Here is a 17,324-nt window from a genome sequence, read left to right as displayed (position 1 = left end):
AGGGCTTATTGTTTTTGGGTTGCGGGCGGCTGCTCCCTTGCAACCGGGCTCCCGAAGAGCTGGGCACAGCCTCAGGGTCGAATGGCTGTGTTGCGCTGCCGCAGTAGAAACACAGCAGCCATGAAGTGACCACGCTTGCGAGCAGCTGCCTGGCAACCTCCCATTCCAGCTGGGCACAGGGCCACTGACCGACCTAGCGGTACCTGGAAGGCACCAAGCAACGCGGGCACCTTTGCCCCCACCTCGTTCCTGCGGTTTGGCACTTTCAGGATACCGCTAGGTCAGCGAATGGGTACTCTGCCTGCCCGGAGGGGGGGGATTGTCCAGGGGGCTTATTTTCAGGGGGGTTGCTAATATTTTTGCCGACCCGAAAGCCTTTAGTTTCAGGGCAGGTCGTATTTTCGGGGAAACACGGTAGTAGCTTTGGTTTGAACTGGGAGGTCCTTTATACTCTCTGAGCTTGGTGGTTTTCTTGCAGATGTTTTATTTCCCAAATTAAGTGACCATGCTAATGAAGCTTAGAGAGCACCAAGGACCCCTCACTACCATCACATCCCAAGTGGTACCAAGCCATTGGCTCTGAGCCCGAAGGCCCCAAGGCTGTGGACCCCCTGCTCAGAACAGGAATCCAATATCTGGACTCCGGAGAAGGAGTCATTCTCCCTGCCAGGCTGCTCTTCCTGCTAGGGAACTTTTCCTTCAGAATCTCTTTTTTCTAATTCAATTCATTACTCCGTGGTTCTATTCTGCAATGACCAGATCCCTTTTGAGGCCCTCCTTCGCTAGCTTCTCCTGCCACCAAACCATCATTGCTCCATGTTCTTGAACCCCACGGGGAATGTTCGATTGTCCTCGGCTTTTCAGTCCCTTCAAATGGAGCCCTCCAATGTCATCCCATTGCTTAATATCCTGTGCCTTCCTCCTGGCTCTGAAGAAGAAAGTGTTAAGGGAGAGGAGCTATGGATTTCCCGGAAGGAACTGGAAAAGGTTTGTCTCCCAAGAGATGCTGGGATAATTAAATTTCTTCTCCCATCTCCCTTTCAGGGGAAAGATCTGCCCATGGCTTTTGGCTCAAAAATAAATCAGTTGTCAATTCTGGACACTACTGGGAAATCCCAGCACTGTAAAATAGGCTAGGAATTTTTTAAAATAAAATTGGAGGAAGAGAACAAACCTCTTGCATGCTGTTGACATAAAAAATTACATGGGGATCACCCTGAAGCTCAAGAGAGATTTTACTTTTAAAAGTACCCAGGAAGTTGTTCTTTTATATTATAAAATATGTTTTATAGATCAAGCAGATAAAATCTATTAAAAAGTATATACAGCACTGTAAAAAAAAGCCTAAACCAGCAGTCACCAGCTGTTGGTCTGTGAGAAAATTTTGGTGGTCCGCAGAAAAATTATTTGCATTTTTATATTGCACTAAATACTATTTATATTTTTATATTTTTCATATTAGTGGTCTGTGGGATTTAAAATTATGAATTTAGTGGTCCCTTAGGTCCGAAAGGTTGGTGACCCCTGACCTAAACAATGGCATACCAAACCATCAGGAACAGCAATAAAGTAGAAGTAACTACAGTATAAAATACCAATAGATGTTCTGAAAATAATCTCAATGGGCTGTTTGCATCCCGTCCCTCCACAGACCGGATGCCACTATTGCTGCCGGGGCATCTGGAAAAGGACTCTGGCAAACAGCTGGGGCCTTTGGGACAAAAGACTGATTTCAACATCTGTCTGGATTTCCCCAGCCTTTGGCTCCTTCTCTTAGACGAAATGGCACCAACCAAGCTTGGCTAACTTCTGAAAGCTGTGGGTGGGGAGTCCTTGAAAGAATCTGGATGGGAGACCACCAGATCAGCCCAAGACCAGGAGCCAGATTCCAGAAAGATGCACCACAGGCGCAAAAGCTGCAGAGGAAACTGGACTTTTTCACGCCTCCTATCTAACTCTCCTATCTAACCCCGGGGCTGCTGCTGCTGCTCCTCCTGCCTTTCTCAGCCTGGCAACTTTGATGCGAATCCCAGGATCCCCCAGAGAGCGAGGCTGGCATCTGCCTAGTGTAGAGTTGCCCCGGCTGAGGCTGGCTGGCTTCCCACGGCCCCCTTGGCCAAAAGCAGCCAGAGGGCTGACTCGGCAAACCGAGGCTCCGCAACGGCGGCTAAGGGGCTATTTGAGGGGCCGCTGCCAGGGCGCCTTCGCGCAAACGTCCATCGAAGCTGCGGCTTCCCCTGCCTGGACCCCAAATCCGCTCCCGGCCAGGCCCGGCCTCCTCTGCTTCCCCGCGGTCGCCTGCTCGCCTGGCCCGGGGCGCGCCCAGCACGGCGGCGGCGACAGGAGGGAGCGGCTGGGCCGGGTGTGGCCGGCAGGTGAGTCACGTCTGCCGCTCTCGGAGGCCGAAGGTGGAGCCGGGCCTTTTGTTCGGGGTCCGCCGGCCAAACAGGAAGGGGCGAAGGGCCGGAGCGGGAGGAGCAGGTATCCGAGTGCCGCGGAGCCGGGACAGGTGGCCGGGAGAGGCGCGCCGTTCTCGGGGCTCCTGCAACGGCGACGGCGCGGCCAGGCGGGGGTTGAGCGGCGCCCGTCCCAGTGGGGGTGGCCCGACTTCCGCACGGCACCCAGGGGTCTCCTGGGTGAGGGGAGCCCCGCGGCGCCCGCTCCCTCCGGCCGAGGGGAGGCGGGAGATGCGCGCCGCCGTTGGGGGGTGGGGGGCGGATCGGTCTTCCAGAGGTCTTTTCCGCGGGGCCCGCCCGGTCCCGGGGCTCTTCGGGAAAAACGGGCGCTGGGCGTGATTGGCATTCCGGCGGGGGAGGAAAGGGGCTGGAAATTGGGCAGACCCCTCTGTCTCTGTCTTTTAGCACATTAGGAGGAGTTTGAATGAGTATTTCCAAAATACATTTAGCTGGTCTTAAATTTGTAATTGGGAGATCATGCAGAGCAGGGGGACAAATGTAAGCGTTGCAATTAATATGAAAGGTTCTTATGCGTTAAACCCCAGTTGAGTGTTGGGAGAAAGTGGTTAGTTAATGGAAATGTTTGCTCTTTCAAAACAAAATTATCTTTATTTACTATTTTGGTTAACACCAAAAACTGCAAACAGCCTTTTCCAAATATGGTTATTTTTGTTGTAGTTATCTTTTTTAACACTTACTGGGAGCAATTCTGCTACAAACAACCTCTCCCTTAAAGGAATTTGCAGACAGGTCTATGCTTGATTTATTTAGTATAATTCTTTTCAATCCAATAATCCCCCCAATCCTGGGGGATTTCAATCTGCCTTCCATTGGCGAGACATCCGAGTCAGCTTGGGAGTTCATGGCTTCCATGACAGCTATGGACCTAACTCAGTTAATTCAAGACCCCATCCATAATGGGGACACACGCTCGACCTGCTTTTTGTCTCTGGGCAAGGGGATGAATGATCTAGATTTAGGGGATAGTTCTATCCAACCCTTGTCGTGGTCGGATCATTTCCTCATCAGGCTTGACTTCCCTACTGCTACCTCTCACCGCAGGGAGGCGGAACCGACTAGATGGTTCCGCCCCAGGCGCCTGATGGACCCTGAAAGGTTCCTGATGGAGCTTGGGACTTTTCCTGAATCCCTTGCTCACAACTCGACCGAAGCTCTAGTGGAAGCCTGGGATAGGGCGGCCACTGGGGCTTTGGATCGTGTTGTGCCTTTGCAGCCTCTGACCCGGTGTTGATCCCGGGTAGCTCCCAGGTTTACCGAGGAGCTCCGGGAGATGAAACACCGGAAAAGACACCTAGAGAGTGGTTGGAGGGCCAGCCGGTCCGAATGTCATCGAACACTAGTAAGAATTCATATTAAATCCTACTTAGTGGCGATAAAAGCGGCAAAACAGCAACATTTTTCCGCTCTTATCGCGTCCGCAGATAACTGCTCAGCCGCCCTATTTAGGGTGACCCGCTTCTTACTTAACCAAGGAACTGGGAAAGACCCCTTGCAGGGTAGGGCTGAAGAATTTGTTCAGTATCTGCAGGATAAAATCACTCAGATCCGCACAGGCTTGGACTCTGACTGGGTAGATTCAGGCAAGTCGACGGGGATGAATCTTGTGGAGACCATCTGGGATGAGTTTGACCCTGTGATCCCCGAGGGCATGGACAGGATTATGGGGAGACTCAGTGCTGCCACTTGTGTGCTGGACCCGTGTCCCTCTTGGTTAGTCTCGGCTTCCCGGGAGGTGACACGAGGCTGGCTCCAGGCGATTACCAACGCTTCGTTGAGAGAGGGGTTCTTTCCCACCACCTTGAAGGAGGCGGTGGTGAGGCCCCTCCTTAAGAAGCCTTCCCTGGACCCAGCTTCTTTAGCCAACTATCGTCCGGTCTCCAACCTTCGCTTTGTAGCAAAGGTTGTTGAGAGTGCGATAGCACGTCAGCTTCCCCAGTTCCTGGATGAAGCTGTCTACCTGGATCCGTGTCAGTTGGGTTTCAGGCCCGGGTACAGCACGGAGACAGCATTGGTCGCGTTGGTCGATGATCTCTGGCGGGCGCGGGACAGGGGCTGCTCCTCTGTCCTGGTCCTATTAGACTTCTCAGCGGCTTTCGATACCATCGACCATGGTATCCTACTGCAACGACTCGGGGGGGGGTTGGGAGTGGGGAGCACCGTTTTACGGTGGTTCTCCTCCTACCTGTCGGATCGGTCGCAGTTTGTGTTGGCTGGAGGGCCAGGATCGACCCTGAGGTGCGTCACTTGTGGTGTGCCCCAGGGGTCGGTTCTCTCACCCATCCTGTTCAACATATATATGACACCACTGGGTGAGATCATCTGTGGTTTTGGGGTATGGTATTATCAATATGCTGATGATACCCAACTTTTCATCTCTACCCCAAGCCACCCAAACGATGCCCTCGACATGATGTCCTGATGCCTGGAGTCTGTGCGGATGTGGATGGGGAGGAACAGGCTCAAGCTCAGTCCCTCCAAGACGGAATGGCTGTGGTTTCCGTCATCCCGATTTGTGCATCTTGTTCCATCTTTGATGATAGGGGGAGAAATTTTAGCCCCCTCAGAAAGGGCCCGCAATCTGGGCGTCCTCCTGGATATGCAGCTTAATTTTGAAGAACACCTGATGGCCATGACCAGGGGGGCCTTTTACCAAGTTCGCCTGATATGTTAGTTGCGCCCCTTCCTGCATCGGGATGCTCTGTGCACAGTTACTCATGCCCTCGTCCTTTCTCGCCTGGACTACTGTAATGCTCTCTACATGGGGCTGCCTTGAAGAGCACCCGGAAGCTTCAACTGGTCCAGAATGCAGCTGCATGGGTTATCATGGGGGCACCTAGGTGCTCCCATGTTACACCCCTTTTAGGCGGCTTGCACTGGTTGCCGGTTATCTTCTGGGTGCGATTTAAGGTACTAATTATGACCTTTAAAGCACTTCATGGCTTAGGCCCAGGATGCCTGCAAGACCACCTACTGCTACCGGTAGCCTCCCACCGTCCAGTGCAATCCCACAGAGTTGGCCTTCTCAGGGTGCCTTCGGCCAGACAGTGTCGGCTAGCGACCCCCAGGGGGAGAGCCTTCTCTGTGGGAGCGCCTTCCCTCTGGAATGAGCTGCCCCCAGAGCTTCATATAATCCCCGACCTCCGGTCATTCCGATGCACCCTAAAAAGTTGGTTTTTCCAGCAAGCCAGCCTGGCCTAAACAAAACAAAATAAATTATTGATCATTGTTAATTTTAATTCAATTTTTTAAAAAAATGTTATTGTCAATTCTAATTGAGTTTGTTTGGGATATTCTATTTAATATTTTTTTTTACTTTTGTATTATGTGTTTCTTTTAATGTTGTATACCGCCCTGAGTCCTTGGGAGAAGGGCGGCATATAAATCAAATAAACCAAACCAAACCAATGTTTCTTGCATATTTCTCTCAGGGAACAACTCCTTTTCTCTGTACATCTAGCAGCATCAGAGCATTTACCATAGCTTGCTTTTTAAAGCTTACCCTAAATTGCATTTACAATTTTTTTTTTTTTTGCTTTAATCAGTCTAAAATATTTGATGTTCCCTGAAATTTGGCCAAATCATTTGTAACTAAGCTGAGAAGAGCAATCCTAGTATAAATTGTTAGGGGGGAAACATCTGGACAGCTTTCATTATACAACATCCCTGCTTTTAATGTTTTCGGCACCTTTATTGACCCTCAGAAGCCCCCTCACATAACCCAGATTGCCTTAATCCATAGAGGAGCCTTTGGGGAGGGATTTTGACAAGTAAGTCCCGAGGTCCAAGTAAACTATGTTCATCAGATGATCTCTGTTGGTAGGTCCCCCTTCACTTTGCTCTCCAAGATCTGTGAGATGTGACTTTCCTCCAAAATATTTTCACCATGTTTCACCAACCCTTGGGATGATCATCTGAAAGTGAAATCCTCCTTGTAGCTGAGGTTGCTTCAGAAAAGAGTTAGGGAGGGAGGGAGGGAGGAGTCAGCAAATCTTTGAGAGTTGTGTGATGAGGAGCACCAGGGGGAGATGCTTCCCAGAGGGATAAGGTTGGCCCCTGCATTAGGATCAGAGATGCCTCTTGGATTTGACTCAGCAGGCCTGCTCTTGCTACCCAAAACTTCACATTGTGCAGTTTGTCTAGTTCTCTCCTCCTTTCTTGTGATGCAAAACTGTGTACTGGAACAAATATGTTTCTTTCTCAGATATGATTGACATCAGCAGCTCCCAGAAACTCTTGATGAAAACAGGACTCATACTGATTGTCATTGGTCACCTGAACTTCATTTCGGGAGCCCTGGTCAATGGGACGGTCTTGCGCCACATTGCCAACCCTCAAGATACCATTTCGTTGCAGTATGCCATTTCTAACATCATTTTGGCCATCTCGGCCATCTTGGTAGGTAGCTTGGTTTATATGATACAGAGGGATTGGTGGAAGGAACAACCGGTCCATCTCCCTGTTCTGCTGCCTTGCAGAAGCAGGCTTGGCCCACAGGGTGTACCAGAGGCAAGCTCATTCTTCCCCCCAGATGATGCAGGGTCCCTGGATAAGTTAGCCTCCAATCAAAAATGTAAGATGTAAATAATTATCACTTTAACTGCCATACTTTGCTACTTTAAAGTCAGAAACAGAGCAAAAATCAGTTACTGGTTCTGATGGGCACCCACAAAATAAGTGCCGTCTGATCTTCTTTCTCTCTTAATGATAAAGTTGGGAATTGTGCCAAATGTGGTATTAATGCGTTGTGACTGAAGTTGGAATGATTCTGCAGTAGCAAAAGGCAAGCATAATTCTAAAGCTATTACCTTGCCAGAGATTTCAAATTCCTTCGAATAATAGAACTATCACTTTAGATCTTGAAATCATCAAAACTAATTCCTGCAAAGCCATCAGCTGTTCTCAATTTGCTAGAATTCTATCTTGAAGACAACATCTGGAGGGGGGAATTGCATTGCTGTACTGTGATCTGCTGTTGCTGCTGGTCTTTGCATGGGGTAATTTCCTGGTTTTCCCTTTACAGACAATAACCTGTGGAATAGCAGCTATTGTGCTTTCCAGATACCTGTCCCAAAAACCACTGGTAAGCAATCTTGTCCCTGTGGCAATTTAGAGCAGAAATCCCTGCAGTCAGAAAATGAGCTAGGTTCCTGGATAAGAATTCCATAATAGGCTAGACCCCCAACTGTTTGAAGATTCTCTTACTAATTCTGCTAGGAAAGAATGGATTAACCTTGAGCCTCATTTTTTTCTCCTTACCACACCTTCACTACACCCATAACCTGCTTATCTTCAGGGTCATCAGGCTCTTCACTCCCTGTCCCACCCAAGAGCATGCAATAACTCCATAAAATGATGCTTTAAGTAAACAGCTTTCCCAACTATGGAGGGCATTTGTGTAGTTCCCTTATAAATTTTTATTGGGAAGGAACCATAAGTGGGTCTTTGCATGTAGCTCTGCTTGGTTTATTTACTATATTTTGAAATGCCCAGTAAGGAGAGTTTTAGGCAGACTACAGAACTGTTTAATATAAATGCCTCTACAAATAGAATAAGAAAAACAATGAACTAAAATATAGGGAAGTCATATGGAAGATGTGCAATTATCTAACATCTATCTATGCAAATTATTTCCCTAACATGAAAATTCTAAATGCTGCTGTAGTGGAAAAAATTGCACAGAATTGTGTCACTTATATAAAAATGCACTAATTAGACTATCCAAAATGCAGATCAATATCCAGGAAGCATAAAAATCATCCTGAAAGGCTTCCTTCCATTCTGCAATAGTTTCCTTAAGAAACATTCAGTTTGCCATTATCCATGCTGGAAGAACTTAAGTGCCATTTCTGGCAGGATGATTGATTGATTGATTGATTACATGTATTATAGCTGCCTGCTCCAAAACTTTAGTTTGCTGGGGAACAATTTCTTCATTCTGTGAACATGAAGCCCTTTAGATCAAGGTTTCTTAGCCAACATGGGGGACAGCTCAAAATTGGTAAGATTGGGGGGAAAAACTTGCTTTAAATGGTTTGGACACCAGTTCCCAGGTCTCCTTCCTTCCATTTGTGTTGGACTCCATTTCCTAGAATTTACAGTCCAAGGACTGTTGGAATCGAAACCCAACACATTTGGGTGGTATCACATGTAACACCCTTTGAAATTCTCAAATGGCATTCATAATATTGCTTGCTTCTAGTTCACACATGAGGTGGAATTGACTTCTCTTCCCCAAAGTTCAAGTGACTTCTGAATTATTCTGAGTTTGACCTCTGTCTATAGAAAGCCATTTTGCCAGTTTCACCTAGGTATCTATCACTCTATGTTCCCTTCACAAACTCAACCCGAAATAAAGAAGCCATATTTTAACTCAGGTGCGTGCGCAGTTTAGGCAAAAGGGAACTTCCGCATTGCAAACAAAGAAAAGAGCAAGGGAAACAGCTGAGGGGCAGCAATTCAATCTGCCACCACTGATCAGCTGGACTTCAGTTTAACCCAGGGGCAGGTGGGTGGGCGGGCCCACTTTTATGGAAACAGAGAACTGGTTCGCTCTCGGCTTGCAGTCAGCACTAATAGTTTGGCCAAACCAGTCCGAACCGGTAGGAACCCACCACTGTAACATAGTATGTTGTGTATTGTATGAATTTGGAAAGTTGCATTAATTTTGTGACGTTGCTAAGCTAATTGTTTTAACACTGAAGCAGAAAGGATTAAGGTTTTGTGTAATGAGTGAACCCATCCATTGTGTTTTGTAAGCTCTGGCCTGTGGCTTATCATCTTTTCTGAACCCTCCTGCTCCCTATATCTTTTGTGGCAACCCCTGCCCTCTGGAAGGTTGGGAGATTAGATGCCCTGTGAGATTGTTATTGTGAAGTTTTATGTGTTTGTCCTCAGCAACCGTTGGTTATTCTGTTGATATATTTTTCCTGTTGTTTCCTGATGACTTCCCAGAATTACATCTGGGAGATGGGAGAACTTATAAAACCAATGTAAGAATAAAATAAATAAATGTAACGGTTAGTGTGTGGTCTTGCTAGCCAAATGAGGATTTGCACCAGAGCTCCCGAGTTCTCTCTCTGCAGGCATGGGCTGTTTTCTCCCTCAGCATCAGCAGCAGCCTCCTCTCGCTTTTCTGCCTGGTGGGGCTGGCGGTGGCCATTGGCCTGACCTTTGCCAACAAGGGCCACGCCCTTTTGTCCCTCTGCACCTTTGCTGACATGGAGGTCATTCAGATCACCCACGAGTGTCCCTTCGACCCCACACGGATCTATGTAAGTCTGCCAAAAGGGACCCGGAGCTCCTGCTGTGGTGGGGAAGGGGTTTCTCTAGAACTGGGGGCTTCGTCTCCCTGAAGTGGCTCCCAGGGGAAAAGGCTCAGCAATACTTTGGGGGTGTCATTTTTGCACTGCAATTGGGTTGCTCAGCACCCTGGGGAGGATGGCTTATCCTTGGTGGCTGGAAGTTGGCCTGGGTGGGTGGCTCCATCAGTTGAGCCGTGGTTTCTACCTCTGAAAGTGGATGGACGTATTTCTGACCTTCCCTTCCCTCTCCTCAGAGTTCTGCCCTGGTCCTCTGGGGAATCTCCTTTCTCTTGGACTCTGTGGAGATCATCTTCAGCATCCGCTGCTTTCTTATCACTCTTACGATCCTGAACTTGAAGCTTTGTTGCAGGGGGAAGCGCAAGAAGAAGGTAAATCTTCCCCCCTGCCCACCGGAAAGTTGGAGGAGGACAGTTGGGGAAAAAGAAGAGAGGGCTTCCTAGGACCTACCGGATCTAGCCCAGGTCCTCCTCTGTGCTTTGGAGAAAGGTCTATTATAAGCTTCCATTCCCTTCTTCCCCTTCGTAATACACAGCCAAATTGCCACATTCTGTTTATGGTCAAAGACTGGGTGGGGGCTTCCTCATGTTGAGACCCAGAGTAGTTCCCCAGAAGGCCTAATGCTGGGCTTCTGCAGGATCTGATTATGCATTTATCGGGCATTCTGGTTTAGATTTGAGCCTTTGAGGCTTTTGAATCATGGCTTAGTAATCAGGCCAGATTTAAATAATTGGTTGTTTGCAACCTACTCATCAGTTTGCATCTCATTAAATCTGGCCTTACCAAAAATACCTGTTGAAAACAAGCCAGCAACTCCACTGCTGCTGACTTGACTCAGCCAGACAGGTCAGCAGAGGAAGGACAGGGACCGGGCTCAGCCTTGTGGTCCTTCATGGTTAGGAGGGAAAGCAAAGGCTTCTAAAATACGCATCAGCTGAAACACCAAGACATGAATGAGGAGAGGCTGGCTTGACACCAATGGGGGGAGGGGTGCAGGTAGTCCTTGACTCACAACCACAATTGGCACCAGAGTTTCTGTGGCTAAGCAAGGTGGATGTTAGGTGGGTCAGGCTGGATTGTACAATCTTTCTGCTACAGTTGTTAAGCGAATCGCATTGTCTTTAAGTGGGCGCATCCTCCCCATTGGCTTTGCTTGTGAGAAGCCGATCGGGAAGGCCGCAAATGGGGATCACATGACCCTGGGAAGCTTCCGCCATTGGAAATGCAGGCTGGTTGCCAAATAGCCGAATTCTGACCTCAAGGCTGTATGGGTGCTGCAATAGTTGTTGAGTTGCAAGAGCTGGTTGTAAGTCACTTTTCTCGGTGGTGGTGTTGTAACTTCAGTCGCTAAGTGAATGATTGTAAATTGGGGAGTGCTTCTGTGTCAACATTTACAAGAGGGGGGGCCTGGACCCTCTTGTCATTTCAGTGCAATGCAGGGTGTCAGTTGCAGCACTGTGGCTGCGTCTTGCAGACTTTGATTCTGGATGCCGTTCATGTGCCCTGCGGGAGTCGTTAATGGGTAGGAGAGGCACAGCTGCGGGTCATCTCCAAGTCCTACCTAGTACATTGGCCGGAGCCAATCCCCAGAGCCCACCCTAGATGCTTGTGTCCTGCAATGGGGTGGAAGGTAGGGGGTTGGCCTCCTTTTTGACTGATGGCGCTGCTTTGCTTTAAAGATCTCGCTGGCGTTCGTCACCGCCCAGAGCAGAGACTCCCGCGAGGGACGGGATCTGCTGAGGATGGAGCGCTTGGGCGTTGTGCAGCTGTAGAGGCCAAGCGTGTTGCTCAGAGGAGCCTGGCAGGCGAAACCTTCACGGACTCTTCTGTGGCACCTTTCCGACCGTCCCTGGTCAGTGTCACCATCTGACTTCCCTGATCGCTGGGAGGGCTGGAGCCTGCCGGGAGAAATGGCTGAGGTCTGCTGCCGCGGTTTCTACCAAGCAATGGACCATCTTGTGTTTGTGCATTTCTCCAGCTCGTCCTCTGGGTGAGGTTTCTAGCTCTGACTTCTTCCTCTTTTATTCTGATGCACCCATATGCCTACCCTCATGTGCGACTCTCCTAGTGATGGGAGCCTGATGGCCAGAGAAGAGACTCCAGCTGGGCCACTCAGGGGAGAGGACGGACTTCTCTGACATGTTGCTTTCACCAAGTTTGTATTTTGTTATCACAGCTTAAAACATGTAGTTGTTTCCATTGAAAATCATGGAAAATGGCCTTTAGATTATTGGTTTGTTGACAAAACTGCAAATCCTCCCTCACTTTGCTTATATCTGTAAATATGCAAATCTACTGAAATAATGGATTGGAGGGAGGGGCAATGGATCAACCAGCTGCAAAGGAGGCTGATTGGGGGGGTCTCAGCTGGCGTCCTGAGGAATGGAGATGCCAGGCCAGTTTCAGCCCCAGAGGCTCCCTGGGGGGAGGGGGGAATGTTGGTCCAGCAATATACTCTCAGCCAACCTACCTCACAGGGTTGTTGTGGGGAATGCCAGGAGGATGGAGTATTGTTTTCTGCCTTAAACTCCTGGACCAAAGATGGAATAAAGATCTAACCAATTAATTGAAAGAACTGGCAGAGACCCGGCCCTTCCTTTCCTGCTGGCTTGTGAGTTCCTTCTCAGCTTCCCACTTTCTGTAGCTTGCAGGCCGTTCCCTCATTTGAGCTTCTGGGGGTTCATTCACAGAGAACAAGGCTGTCCATGTACGCTGCTGCTTGAAGAGCCAGGAGCCCAAATGCAGAGCTGCCTCTTGGATTGCAGCGCCTAGAATTCCAGCATCCTGGAAAAGCTTCTCTCATCAAGGGCTCCCGTTTGACCCAGAGGGGCATCATTTCTAGATGGCTTCATAAATTGCTGTGATGTTTCTCTCCAAACTGTGGTCCTCCCTATTACAGATCCTGTCCTCTCGGCCATAGCGTGACGCTAGTAGTCCAAAAAACAGGGTGGGTGGGTAATGCATGGCTGGGGGGGCCCTTGTGAGTAAGAGAGCTGGCCAGCACTCAGAGAGCAGGGCCTTCCCCCACTTCTGCCAGATGGGAGGCCCGGGCTTTGGTGCCCTGCCTGCCCCCCTTGGCTTCAGGAAATGGGGAGGAACTCAGTGGCTGAAAGGGGAGGGAGGGCAGGGGGCCTTGGCTGCTGGTGGGAAACTGGGCAGGGCCACTGGCTTTCTGCACCGTTCCTAAATTTCCCCTCCCCCTGGTCCATCCCCCACCTGAAGCCAGAAAATTCCACCTTGCATTTGGGCTTCTTGTGACTGGCAAGTGCTGTGAGAGGAGTGGGGCCTTTCCTCACCAGGAGCAGGATTTCCTGGGCAGCCATCACGGGTACCTGAGCCTGGGTGGGGCCAGGCTTTGACTGGATGGCTGTGGCCATCTGGGTTTCTGACCTCCCTACCTGATGGACAGCCTCTGCAGGAAGGCTAGAGTCTGAATGGGGGCCCATGGCTCCCCCAGTCTCCGTTCTGGATGTTCCTCTGGGAAGTGTTACCCTCAGCCTTGGCCCACCTTGCAGGGAGGTTGCAGCCAGGATACGATGCAGCTGGAGAGCTCTGGCTAGGCTAAAACCCTGCACGAACGTCTACATCCACCCCAGGAAGCTCACACTTGCACCCCCAGCCACCTTCCCTAAGAAGCAGGGAGAGGCGGGCAAAACCATTTAACCATCATGGGGTGGGGGGCACAAGTTACCACCCAGCAACATCCTGGCTTCTTTGGTCCCTCCCAAAGCAAGTGGCAATAAATCAGAGAATTTGGCTCTGTAATTTGGGAGGAAATGAACTCTGAGTGGACATCCAAGCACAAAAGAAATCTGCAAGCTGTGATTCTTTCGCGGCTGCGTTGGGATCATTTTATAATGAAAAGCAGGTAAGACAATCAACAAATAATTCTACACATACATTTTTCACACCAAGCTCTGGTTGGCAGCTTCTGCATGCTGGTCCCTTCCCCCCTCTGGGCTCAGCCCCTCTGCTGCTCCCAAAGCTTTGGGGGTGCTCTGTTCCTTGGAGAGGGAGCTGGGCTATTGAATGCACCCTGGGTGAGATACGACCCCTCCTCCCCCTCTGCTGCAAACCAGAATCAAATGGGCTGGCAAGGGGGGGGGTCTGATGCGGCTGGGGCAGAAGGTGTGTGTGTGTGTGGCTGTGACTCTGGAGGGGTCTGCTGTGGGCTGTGGAAAATGAGCTAAGGTCATTTGCATTAAATGGTACTGAATGTAGATCAAAGCTGGGCAGGAACAAAATGTTTTGGACCTCTGGTGCTTCTCTGCTCCTGGGAAGGAAGGAAGGAAGGAAGGAGCAGAAGCAACAAAAAAAAACCCTGAAAGCGCTTTTGACAGCTGCCCAGCCCTAAGGGTGCTTATCCAAATGATCCTCAGCATTACAGACTCTGCTTGGAAATGCCAGAGCTGCTCCACTGAGGGCCTCCTAAACAATGCAAAGCAGAGACATGTACTTCGTATACATAACTGATCTGGCTTAGTGGCATTTTAATAATTTATTATGCTAATCTGTTAAATTTATACGCTGCCCGACCAGGAGTTGTCCAGGCATATGCTGGGGTCCCTCTCAGTGGCCTTTCGGCTTCGTTGGCATTTGCAACCGGAGCCTCAGGCTACAGACCTCACTTTCACCAGCAAAAGCTGCGCTCACACTCGGAGCCCTGCAGTGGGAATATGAGTGGGCCATGAGCCAGCAGCAGGCGAGCGGCCCCTTTCGGCTGACCCCAACCGGGGTGGGTGGGTGACAGAAGACTGGCTGGTCAGACTCCGGCTTTGCCCGCCCCCCTCAAGTGCACCCCACATCGTGTCACATTCACATCAAGCTACAGTGTTGAGGGAGGGGAGAAAGGAAAGATCTGTGAGTCAGAAGAAAATTCAGTCGACTGGCAGGTGCTCCTCGCTTCGATGTCCAAGCAGGAACGGGAGGAGGCTGGTGACTTCCTCGGAGACGCCCGGTGAAGGTGGGTGCTGTTTGGGGAGGTGGGCACACCCAGAGCCTCCTGGGCAGTGGGGAGGTGCTCAGAACTGGGAGGCACTGCTGGGATCGCACTGCAGCAGCCTCACGATGGACGGGTCGCTCTTGGCACCTTTGATGAACTCCTCCAGGGACAGTTTTCCTGGAAAGGAGAAAGGGGGCTGTCAGGCACAGCAAAGGAAAGGGAGCTGCCAGCCCCAGACGGGCAGAATTCCCAGAAGGGACCCCTGAGAGGCCCTGCTTGCTTGCTTCTTCCCTGAGAGTTTTCTACTGCCCAACTGCCTAACCACTCTGAGCCCTCCATCCTCACCTGACCCTCCAGGCCTCCTTGGGCCAAGCTCATCTACCTTGTCTTTTGATCAAGGATTCCTACAAAGGTGTGTCATGGTTTTAGCAGAGCTTCAGCAGAGCTAGCATGGGATCCCCCCCTCCTTCTCATGTGTCAATGAGGTTTTCCTGTCAAACTCCCTATATTGATGTCTTGTTTTTCCGTTGTCCATCTCATCCTTCCAGGCTGGCCTGGGCTCTTCCCGACACAAATGAAGAGCTTCTGGGCACGTGAGCAACCATCCTCGGCCTCTGATGAAGGTGGGCGCTTAGGGAGCCTTCCAGGTGCAGAGAAGGGGGTTCAAGGGGAAGTTGAGGTAGTGCTGCAGCTGTACCACCCAATGGCTGAGCACCTGGCAGGTGGTCACATGACCACGGGAGGAAGCCTGGCTGTCAGAACTTTGGAACCAGGTCATAAATACCCTTGGGGAGTGGGGTGTCTGTTGCAACTTTGAAGGGATGCTAAGCAACCGGTCATTAGTCAAGGACCACCTGCTGTACCAGTGTTTCTCAACCGTGGTCACTTGAACACGAGCGACTTTGCTCATGATGTAGTTCCACCACTCAGACTCCTTTGCTCTCCTGGTGGCCCCTCACGGCACGGTTTTCTGAAGGGAGGGGGCCAAGGGTGGGTGGGCATCCTGGGCAGGGAGCAGCTGGCCAGGCATTTGGAAGCTGTCAACATTTCCTCCGGATGACCTCTTGGTGAGAAGGAAAGAGCTGCTCTGGATGAAACCTGCTACCAGCCAAGGCCAGAAGTGGAGCTCCGTCCCTCTGAAGGAGGATCAATGCTTTCAATAAATACCCAAAAGGTGAAAAGTGCTGATTCAGTTGCACAACCTTTGGTGGCAAAGAGTGGAGCAGATCTGCACCGCAGAAAAGCTGCCCCTTGATTTCAACCAATGGGATATTTGGTGGGAATGAGTTCAACCCCTGGGCTGCAGCCCACTACCAAGCCCTGGCCCGTTTGAAACCGGGCTGCAGGAGGGATGGGAAAGCATGCACACATGTGAAGCTCCACGTGCTCAGACACGAAGCTCCACTCATGCAAATGTCCAAGTTTTCCTCATGTGGAGCTTTGCATATGAACACAAGCACTCTCCCCTCAAGGGCATACGATGTTTGCACCAGTAGAGCTTTGCACATGAGTGCAAGTCCCTGCAGAGTAGAGCTTCGCGTGTGAACATAATTGGCCTCCACTTGTGCACAAAGCTCTATTTGCACAAGTGGAGGGCATGTGTGCCTGCCACTCACACAAATGGAGCTGTATGTGTACGCATGCACCTGCCACTCATAAGCCCCTGCCCTGGACTGGGCCACCAAGCTGGAAAGGCCGGAGACGGCTGCTCCAACATAGTTAACAGTCGCCTTCAAGCTGCCAAGATTGAGAAATAGTCCCGGTAGTCCTTGCCGTATAATCCTATTTGGGACCAGATTTTCCACTGCTAAGCAAGGCCGTCACTAAGTGCATTGTGCCTGGTTCTACAGACTTTCTTGGTATGGTTGTTAAACGAAACACTACCAGTGTTAAGCACATCATGTGGTTGCTTTGCTTGTCGGAAGTGGGCAGAGAAGGTGGCGCCTGGCAATTGCAGGACCCTGCAGCCGTGTAAGCACATGCCCATTGCCATGTGTCCGTTTCAATCATATGACCATGGGGAGACTGAGACAGTCATAAGGGCGAGGACCAGTTGTAAGTCACTTTTTTTTAGTGCCGCCGTAACCTTGAATGGCTGCTAAAAGAATGGTTGTAAGGTGAGGAATACCCAGAGTATCAAATGCCTTCTTTTACCCATTAGTTATTTTAGGCCTGTTTCTGGTTAGAGGCCCTTCTCTTGACCTGCAGAAGGGGCGAGATGCTTCCGGTGTACCTCACACCCATCATTTAGGTCTCTCTTTAATGGGGTGGGGAGCAGAGTCATCTCCCCACATTAAAGATTCAGTCGGCTGAAACATCCATCCATTTCTCTTGAGCAGCTGCAGAGGCAGAGGGGGTGGCTGGCTGGGCTTAGCCACGGAAGACTGCCCACCACGGGGGAGGGGGACATGTAAAAAAATCAAGATAGGTAACAATTGTAGCCCCCCCCCCCCCCCGGTAGTAGTAACTCAAGCTTTTTGATCAAGAGGGATGGGCCAGATTTACACTGGCCTAAAGCAATGGTGGCTCAGTGGCTAAGAAAGGTCGGCAGTTTGGCAGTTTGAATCCCTAGCACTGTGTAAATGG

The 17,324-nt window shown here is 50.3% G+C and overlaps 2 protein-coding genes across 4 annotated transcripts in view; one reads left to right on the top strand and one right to left on the bottom strand.

The window, feature by feature from the left end:
- The first annotated feature begins 1,885 nt into the window (after positions 1 to 1,885).
- Positions 1,886 to 12,371, top strand: TMEM54 (transmembrane protein 54). 3 transcript variants are annotated; one of them, XM_014075855.2, is made up of 6 exons: positions 2,068 to 2,375; positions 6,679 to 6,872; positions 7,498 to 7,557; positions 9,560 to 9,748; positions 10,033 to 10,167; positions 11,476 to 12,371. In XM_014075855.2, the coding sequence occupies exons 2-6, from the start codon at positions 6,681 to 6,683 to the stop codon at positions 11,566 to 11,568; spliced, it is 669 nt and encodes a 222-aa protein (XP_013931330.1). In that variant the 5' UTR covers positions 2,068 to 2,375; positions 6,679 to 6,680; the 3' UTR covers positions 11,569 to 12,371. The 3 variants fall into 3 exon arrangements, with proteins under 3 accessions (XP_087583311.1, XP_013931330.1, XP_013931329.1); XM_014075854.2 differs by lacking the exon at positions 2,068 to 2,375 and adding an exon at positions 2,385 to 2,481; XM_087727185.1 differs by lacking the exons at positions 9,560 to 9,748; positions 10,033 to 10,167 and having other exon boundaries at positions 1,886 to 2,375.
- Positions 12,372 to 13,621: 1,250 nt separating this feature from the next.
- Positions 13,622 to 17,324, bottom strand: part of HPCA (hippocalcin) — a 28,407-nt gene continuing 24,704 nt past the window's right edge. The window contains exon 4 of the mRNA XM_014075852.2: positions 13,622 to 14,915. Coding sequence (XP_013931327.1) covers positions 14,818 to 14,915 — 98 coding nt within the window. The 3' untranslated portion in view covers positions 13,622 to 14,817. The remainder of the gene's footprint in view (positions 14,916 to 17,324) is intronic.

The sequence above is a fragment of the Thamnophis sirtalis genome, unplaced genomic scaffold, assembly GCF_051295495.1.
Source record: "Thamnophis sirtalis isolate CommonGarterSnake01/CBP01778 unplaced genomic scaffold, rThaSir2_p1.2 scaffold_13, whole genome shotgun sequence".
NCBI lineage: Eukaryota > Metazoa > Chordata > Lepidosauria > Squamata > Natricidae > Thamnophis > Thamnophis sirtalis.
The sequence above is the reverse complement of the archived record's forward strand: the minus strand, read 5'-3'. Positions and strand labels throughout refer to the sequence as shown.